Source organism: Ostrea edulis, chromosome 7 (assembly GCF_947568905.1).
Source record: "Ostrea edulis chromosome 7, xbOstEdul1.1, whole genome shotgun sequence".
Taxonomy (NCBI): domain Eukaryota; kingdom Metazoa; phylum Mollusca; class Bivalvia; order Ostreida; family Ostreidae; genus Ostrea; species Ostrea edulis.
The window spans coordinates 81,176,035-81,184,676 of NC_079170.1; the positions used below are offsets into that span (position 1 = coordinate 81,176,035).

The following is an 8,642-nucleotide window of genomic DNA, read 5'->3' on the forward strand; positions in this document are numbered from 1 at the left end:
GATGCACTTGATTTGGATTTCTAAGTTTATTTAATAGCAATACACTTGATTTGCATTTGTAAGTTTATTCTTAACTAATTTTTCCATAAAAATTATATTATATTATAATTTGGCTTCACTTTTTTGGCACGCTGTTTTTGGCTATATTTAGCTCTAAAACTTCATAGTTATATCGGATGTCAAACATTTCGGTTGAGCATCACTGGAGAGACATTATTTGTCGAAATGCACATCTGGTGCATCAAAATTTGATACCGTATAAGTTTTACATTGATTCAATTCAAAGTTCTTTTATTTGGGCTTGGTAAAAGCAGAAGTTATTTTTTTTTTCAGGAAACATTATAGATCATGTCGTGAATACGTTGTTTAAGTAACTTAACGTAAGTTGTTTTATTATAGTTAAAGTTCTCAAAAAATACAAAGCTATTTAGTGTAACTTAAAGTAATGCAGTGTAAGGGATCAGATAAATATATGCAATCATAAATTTGATTTTGATAACAATTGTAAAATATTCGTCAGTGAAATTTCAGCTTAGATTATTTCCTATTTCAGAAGCGTGTCCGAGATGTCAGAATTCAGCTATCTCTCTACTCCACGTATTACCCCCTATAACTATAGAACAATCATTGAAGTCTTCAAAGACACAGCTACGTCATATCCGGATAAAGAAATTCTTATTCACCGAGGAATTGACGGAACAAGAGAAAGTTTGACTTACCGCCAACTTCAAACCAAGGCAACAAAATTAGCTCGCTATCTCGTCAGTAAAGGGGTCTCCAAGGGGGATAAAGTTGCTCTTTTAGGACCGAACACTCTGGAATGGGTGATCGCGGAGTTGGCAATAATCATGGCTGGTGGTGTCGTTGTTCATGTGACTCTGAGTATCTCCGACGTTAAGGACTTATGGGAAATATTTTCAATTACCGAATGCAAGGCTTTTCTGATAGATCCAGGAAAAGGAGAGAAATATCTAGAGATGATTTCCCAGCTTATTTCAATTCTTCGTCGAAGTAACTCTTCAAGAGATGACAAAAATGTAAATTCAAAGGATCCGACTTTGGTGTTTCTCAGACGAAATGAACTCTTGATTTCCTATGAAAATCTCCCAGGCGTATTGAAAATGAAGGAGGCCGCTGTTGAATTTCCACCACTCAACCCCGAAGATGAAATTATTATTTTTAACACGTCCAGAAGCACAGGAAAACCAAAATTGGTTCCTCACACGCACTCTATTCTCAACAACGTTGAACGTGAAGCGGGAAGACCAAAAGATATGTTACAGTCTGGGAAAATGTATAACGATCGACCGTTTGCCTGGGGAGCTGGATCTCCGATCATAGCAGTGTGTAAAGGAGAAACTATAGTATTCTGCGACTCCTCGATCGCCATCGCTGATGACGGACGCAATGCTATGAAGATATGGGAGGTAATCAAAGAAGAAAAATGCACATCGGCTCTTCTGATACCTTATTTTCTTCTCGATTTAGTCGCTCAAAAAGATTACTACCAAGATTCTTTCAAACTTGAGGTGATTATGACTGTAGGTCAACCAATTGAAGATAGTCACACGCAGGTAATTGGAGTATTTACCAAGGCCCTTTTGGTCGGATATGGATTAACGGAGACTTTACTGATAACCACACTTCCGCCCATAGTTACATCCGGCAAACTCGATTCCAGGGATGTGGGAAAACCGATTCCAAGCACAGAGGTTAAGGTCGTCGATGAAGATGGAAATGTTTTGAAAAAAGGTGATACCGGGGAACTTTGCATACGAAGTTCAAGTCTTTTCAACGGATATTACAAGAACAAGGAGTTAAATGATGAAGTTTTTTTGCCCGGGAAATGGTTCCGTGCCGGTGACACTGGCCATATAAATGATCAGAATCATATTGTACTAGAGGGACGAATCAAGGATGTTATTTCTAGAGGCACAAGGAAGACCATGCCATACAGAATTGAGAAAGTAATTATGCAAATGAATGGTATAAGGCATGTGGCTGTAATTGGGGTGCCCGATAAGCGTTTGTACGAAGAAATTTGTGTTTGTTACGTCACAGAGCCAGGTCATGATATTTCGCCAGCTGATGTTGAACAGTTCTGCAAGGAAAACTTTACTGGGTTTGAATCATTAGATGGTCTTGGAGAAATGCCAACGTATTTTCTTCGATTCTTCAATTTTTCAATGTCTGATAACGGGAAAATTAAGAAAAAAGTTTTGAGAACTGATGCTATTCTACGACTGAGAAAACAATGCCTGATGTAAGACATTGTTCAAAATGAACGACTAATGAAAATATGTATATTTAAAATTAAATCGGAACTATTCTTCTAATATGCGGCATCCCTTTTCAAGATATAGTTGCATGAATGATATATGAAAACAGTGTCGTATATACTGTTAGATTTCTCTCTATATTCCAAAATAAAGAGGTCATACATTTTGAACTCATGGAAATTCCAATTTCCAATAGGACTGAAACAATTCTCATAAATTGTAACTGAGAAAAAGAACAAACTAGAGAAGAGAACGCCACATTACACGTTGGTTTCCTATTTATGCAGTTATGAAATATGCTATTGTATATAACATTACAATCAATTTTTATTCTTTTAACATAAAATAATCTTGTTGCTTTCCGAACAAGGAAAACAAAAAATGGTTGAAGGATATTTGTTCATTAATGGCAGATTATTTCGTAACTAAAGTGATTGTTGTAGACATTTATGAATCGTAAGCTTTCAATGTATCCCGGTAATTCTTTTCTAACTTGACAGTTTAGTGTGCATATGATAAAAATACTAGATATTGAACGTAGCCTGATTTCATCTTGGCTAAATTAAAAGTTTTCTTTCACTAAAAAAGAATGTCTAAGACAACACTTTCACCCCTCTTTTGCATTATATACCTAATTGTAGTCATATCTGGTATGTAATTTCAACACAATCTCCTCTTTGAAAAAAAATAGTTTGACTTTCTTTCTAAGATGAAATGATAAAGTTTATGTGAAACTTTCATAATTTCTACAAGGAATACAAAATAAAGAGTTGGGCAAACGCGGATCCCTGAACACACCAGAGCTGGGATCAGGTACCTAGGAGGATGACTGATACTGTTCAACTGTTTGAATAATTTTTCAAAGCAAAATAAGGCTGTGTTCAAAACGATTCGAGCCAAACATTTGATTATTGTGGTTAAAGATTCTCTAAAGTATGTAGTTTGGTCGGTGATATGTTTAAATTGTTGTTGTTCTGTTGTTGTTTGTTGTTGGTTTTTTTCGGGGTTTTTTTTTGTTGTTGTTGTTTTGTTTTGGTTTTTGGGGTTTTTTTTATTTTTTTGTTTTTTTATTTTATTTTTTAGGTTTAATTTTAGTTTGGTACCTAAATGCATTCTTTAAATGGACTTTTAAAAATCCTAAATACATTCATATTGTATATGATTTTTTTTACTTTAATTTACGCTCAAAATGCAAAAAATAAAAAAGACAGAGGAAATTCAGACTGTTTTGTTTCCAAATTGAATGTTTTCATACTAACTGAAATATTTTCACAAATCAATCACATCATTTAAGAGTATAATATCTAAACGTTGTGTTTGATTCTTTTTAATTTTTTTCTCTCTCTAAAACACATTTAAAAAGAATCAAACACAACGTTTAGATATTATACTCTTAAATGATGTGATTGATTTTGATGTCATCTTGCTTTGTTTCAGTTTGTAGCAATTTTCAATGACCTCAGTTGACCTTCAGTTCATCACATCCCGGTTATCCAATATTGAATTTTCGGTTCAGCGAGAGACTGCAATTAGAACTCTAAAACGTATGAAGGACATGCATATTTTTTGGAGAAAAGGGTGGTTCATATAAGTCTTCTGATTCATGTTTTTTTTTATTGAAATATCTGCAGTGGTATTGAATATACAAGTGCTATTTAAACGTATGTGATATAAAATACTGTGCATATTCATTTCTTTCATTGAAATATTTGCATTAATATTGAATATACAAGTTTAAACATATAATATGTGAAACACTGTGAAATAATGTTAAGTTCTTTGAATAAGACTGATTACGAATGTCATTGTGTCCGAGTATTATAAATATTGCAAGAATAGCCAAATATTAATTATCTACGACTACGAGTGCATGAACACGCACATCGTCGGAAACCCACGGTCGGTCTATTCGTTTACCTATCGTGGGTCACAAGGCCAATATGAAAGGCCCCTTATTTCCAGTCCTCAGTAGCATAGAAAAACATGCTTTCGAATTCAAAATTTTGACTACGTTTAAGTTGAATAAGTTACAAAACTTTCAGCGGAGGGTGTATTTGTGTCTATAAAGACAGGGGAGGAAAAGGCCCGTGTTACCAAGTGTTTGCTATCGTACTGCGTACGAGTCTATGTACAGGTCTATATGTTCAGCATGAGTTCGTAGTTCCATCATACGGGAGCAATATGTTTTTTAAACACGTACCAGAAGCAGTGATGATAATAAACATACCAGAGGCGGATCCAGGATTTACGAAGGGGGGGACACATGTGAAAGAGAAGTATTAGGTAAAATAATCAGTCATTTTGGGTGCCAAATCTGGAGTTTTCATCTTTAATAGTGGCACAACAAAACACACACACACTTTCATGGGCGCCGCCATTACAGCTGACACTTTGAATACCGGAAATATTTACGGCGATTCCCATTGGTCCTCGATAGGTCACGTAAAATCACGTATTTTAATGAGTCATGCGAAAATATCGGCCTTGTGACCCACGGTAGGTAAACGAATAGAGCGGCTGACCGTAGGTTTCCGACGATGGAACACGCACTGCAGGTTGTTTCTATTGTGCTGTTGAATTATCAATGTGTGTTTATGGAGCTGAGAAAGTGAGGGTATCGATCCTTATAACCCCAACACTATTGTTCGTATTGGTTTATTTCTATGTGTTTTAGGATAAAGTCCGAATGTCAAGACTTAGAAATGAATCTTCAGTTTTTCATTTTAAAGGAACTGGTTCACATTTTTGATAAAAAATATTTTTCAGTTTTGATGGTCAACATCAAAAATATTATTCATTTGATGTTGACAGCCAAAGCTTTGACCTTCTGAATGCAAAGATAATAGCCTTAAATCTATGTTACATAAAAAATGACTCAGGTCTTTTTATGTATACAAACAAACAAGTGAAATATTTATTTTGTTATATAAAGCATCTTAATTTTGCTTAGTCGCCAATTTTAACTTTTACATGACACATTTTACCCCAAAAATGCTTGAAATGTGAGAGATATAATAGACTAAGATCGATAGCCATTTTTTTTTTGAAAATTTCGTGAACTCTTTTAAAGACATAGACAGTAAAATTTTATCATTAAAAGTGAAAAAGAAATTTTTGGGGAACATCGCGAATCACTCCCTTTAAATGCCAAGCTATTGATAGCTAACTTAAAATATTGTACAAAGCTGCAATTCATATATGATAGTAAATTATTGATCGTATATTCATCAACGGATGCTGGATCCGAGATCGTGAAATTTGAAATCAAGTTCGTTTATGCACTATTATATTTGGATATTGATGTAAAATGTGTTTCCTGTAAGCTTGACGAGAAATTGTGAGAGAGTACTTTTACACATACCACACCAGAGAGGTCAACTGCATCCAAACGATTCCAATCATTCAATCATTCCAGTAGAATGCGGTAAATATGAAGGTGTACGACAATCAAAATATACTGAAATGGGCAAAAATGGGCAAACAAATCATTTTAAAGAAGCTCTACCCTCATATGAATTCGAATCATTATGGCATCAAAGTAACGAAACGTTTTTATGATATATACATATTAATTGTGAATATCGGTGAAATAATATCCCAAAATAATTGTTCTCTCGTGCGTCCGAATTCACACGAAAATACGGGTGTTCTCCTACTTCGTGAAAATGCATTTACATGCAAACAATAAAGTAATCCTTTTACATGTATGTATCCAGCTTCACACACGAAAACTCAGTTGTGTCCCACTTCCACGATAATTTATGTACACCAAAATATAAAAGTAGTTCTCTCATGTATCCATTGTTTTAAAACATGTGTGCTTTTCTGAACAAATTTATTTTCTTAAACTGAAATGCAGTTATTTTGTCAAACATTAGAACAATTAGAATTGTTTGTGTGTCAATCAAGTACAATTAATTACACAACAATGATATTCATACATAGTTCCCTAATTATTGCTTTCTTCTTTATGAAAGGTGAAGATGACAGTTACCAATCTCATAACGGCTATGAGCAATGTAAAATAGAAAGTTGGGCAAACACGGACCCCTTGATACACCAGAGGTGGGATCAGGTACTTCGGAGGTGTAAGCATCCCCTGTCGAGAGGTCACACCCTCCTTCAGCCCTATTTCTTGATCAGGTAAACATAGTTATCCATAGTCAAATTCATTGTGTCAAGAACCACCCAACAATCGGTGTGAAACAAAGTTGACCCAATGATATGTTGCATACTGTTCAAACCCGTGCACCATCAATTTCTTTGTCAGTAGCCTGCCTCGATTTTAAAAAAAACTGATCATACGCAGAACAAGCTTTTGCATATCGAATCATTTGATAGATATAAGCGTTGTATGCAGATAATAATGGAATGTTATTACATAAATATGGGAAGTCTAACAATGGAAAAACTGAAATCGTCCCGTATATGATAAAGTTGATATTAATATTCCATATTTGATGTCATTTTAGGGTCTCAAGTGAATCGAAATCCACGATATACTGTGGCAAGGAGTTCCAGAGGGAAACAATGACTGGGGAAATTGAATCTTGGTAGCTTTTGATGAGATAGAAAGGTTGAAGGAACCGTTTTGTATGGCCTCTTGTTGATGTTCCTATAGGCTGTACAGGAGTGGGTGGTATGTCTATGATGTTGCCAATGCGATACATCATGGTAACACGAGCCACATGTCATCTAGATTGGAGGCTCTCTAGGTGCAGTTGTCCCTTCATACCAGTGGCACTGCTTACCTGTCTTGTGGTGAAGTGTGTTGTTCTTCTTTGCACTCTTTCTACAGCCGCTTGGTGGTTGTTGTTTTTTACTTTTCCTACAGCCGCTTGGTGGATTTTGTTGGACTCTTCCTACAGCCGCTTGGTGGGTTTTGTTGGAGTTTTCCTACAGCCGCTTGGTGGGTTTTGTTGGACTCTTCCTACAGCCGCTTGGTGGGTTTTGTTGGAGTTTTCCTACAGCCGCTTGGTGGGTTTTGTTGGAGTTTTCCTACAGCCGCTTGGTGGGTTTTGTTGGAGTTTTCCTACAGCCGCTTGGTGGGTTTTGTTGGAGTTTTCCTACAGCCGCTTGGTGGGTTTTGTTGGAATTTTTCCACACTGTGGAAGCATATTCCATTTTGGGGTCGAACAAGGCTTTTATAACTTAGCTCGTTGATTTTGCCTGGGCAGCTGGCAATATTCCTGCTAAGGATAGTTGTGGTGTTATTTGCTTTCGTAGTCATACTATTAATATGTGGACCCCATGATGGTTTGTTGTCACACCAATGTATTTCGCTGTCTGTGTCTTGTAGTCATGAATCTTATAATGACCAGGTACAATCCCACTTTGGTTATAATTCGTATTAACTCACACTTGTCGGGGTTGAAATTCATCATCCAGTCATTCTAACATACCAGCAACCTGTTTAGGTCTTTTCACAGTGATATTTAACTTTCCTCAAGTTGTCGTTTACATAAACAACATCGACACTTCACAGGAGGCCCCATACTTGTATGTCTGTGTTGATGGTACGATAAAGCATACAATTATCCGCAAATAGTCTAGTTGAAATGACATTCACTTATTATTTGTCGAAATGCGCATCTGGTGCATCAAAATTGGTACCGTATAAGTTTTTACACTACTTTGTGAACTCGTTCTTTTTAAACTTCAATCTGCGTAATAGCTACATTGTAATTATTATAGTTCACTCTTGACTCTAGTTTCGTTGCACTACGAAAAGCTGCTTCTTTCAATTTGCAGACGCCATATTTTCCCTGGCCGTTGCATTTTAGTTTTAGTCCTAGTTTCATTCTATGTAAATATTTGACCGTTTTGAAGGAACAGCTCGTCTTGAAATTTAACAATTGTATATAGAAATGAAAATTGAAGATAATAAACAGTGATGTATCTCATGAATGCCATAAAAATGCACAATTCAGATAGGGAAACACGGACCCCTAGATATACCAGAGGTGAGATCGGGTGCCTAGGAGGAATAAGTATCCTCTTTCGACCGATTACACCCCTCATGAGCCTTATACCTTGATCAGGAAAACGGAGTAATGTAAACAACAAATTCATGTCAAATGTTTGACCTATGTATTGATATACACATTATCCACCAGAAATGGGTGGGTGGACACCATAAAATACAAAGTGCAATTTAATGGACTTGATTTTTATTGAAATCTTTATGGATTTTATTTTAAATGCCTGCAAATTAGGTAATTCAAATTTATGTACGCTAATCAAGGATAAATTCTTTATTGACGTCAATCTGTAATGTATCGGACACACCTTTATATTTCTTTGTAAGGTATATAAATATGTTATTAGTCGAGAAGTATTTGCAATAACTGGCATATCTTTAAA

At 35.6% G+C, this 8,642-nt stretch overlaps 1 protein-coding gene across 1 annotated transcript; it reads left to right on the plus strand.

The window, feature by feature from the left end:
- Positions 1-559: 559 nt before the first annotated feature.
- On the plus strand, positions 560-4,084 carry LOC125653982 (putative acyl--CoA ligase YdaB). Its single transcript, XM_048883675.2, has one exon. The coding sequence runs from the start codon at positions 567-569 to the stop codon at positions 2,265-2,267; it is 1,701 nt and encodes a 566-aa protein (XP_048739632.2). The 5' UTR covers positions 560-566; the 3' UTR covers positions 2,268-4,084.
- Positions 4,085-8,642: the final 4,558 nt, after the last annotated feature.

Excerpts from the sequence above, each read along its gene's own strand:
- LOC125653982 (XM_048883675.2), top strand. The coding sequence starts at position 567 with ATGTCAGAATTCAGCTATCTCTCTACTCCACGTATTACCCCCTATAAC.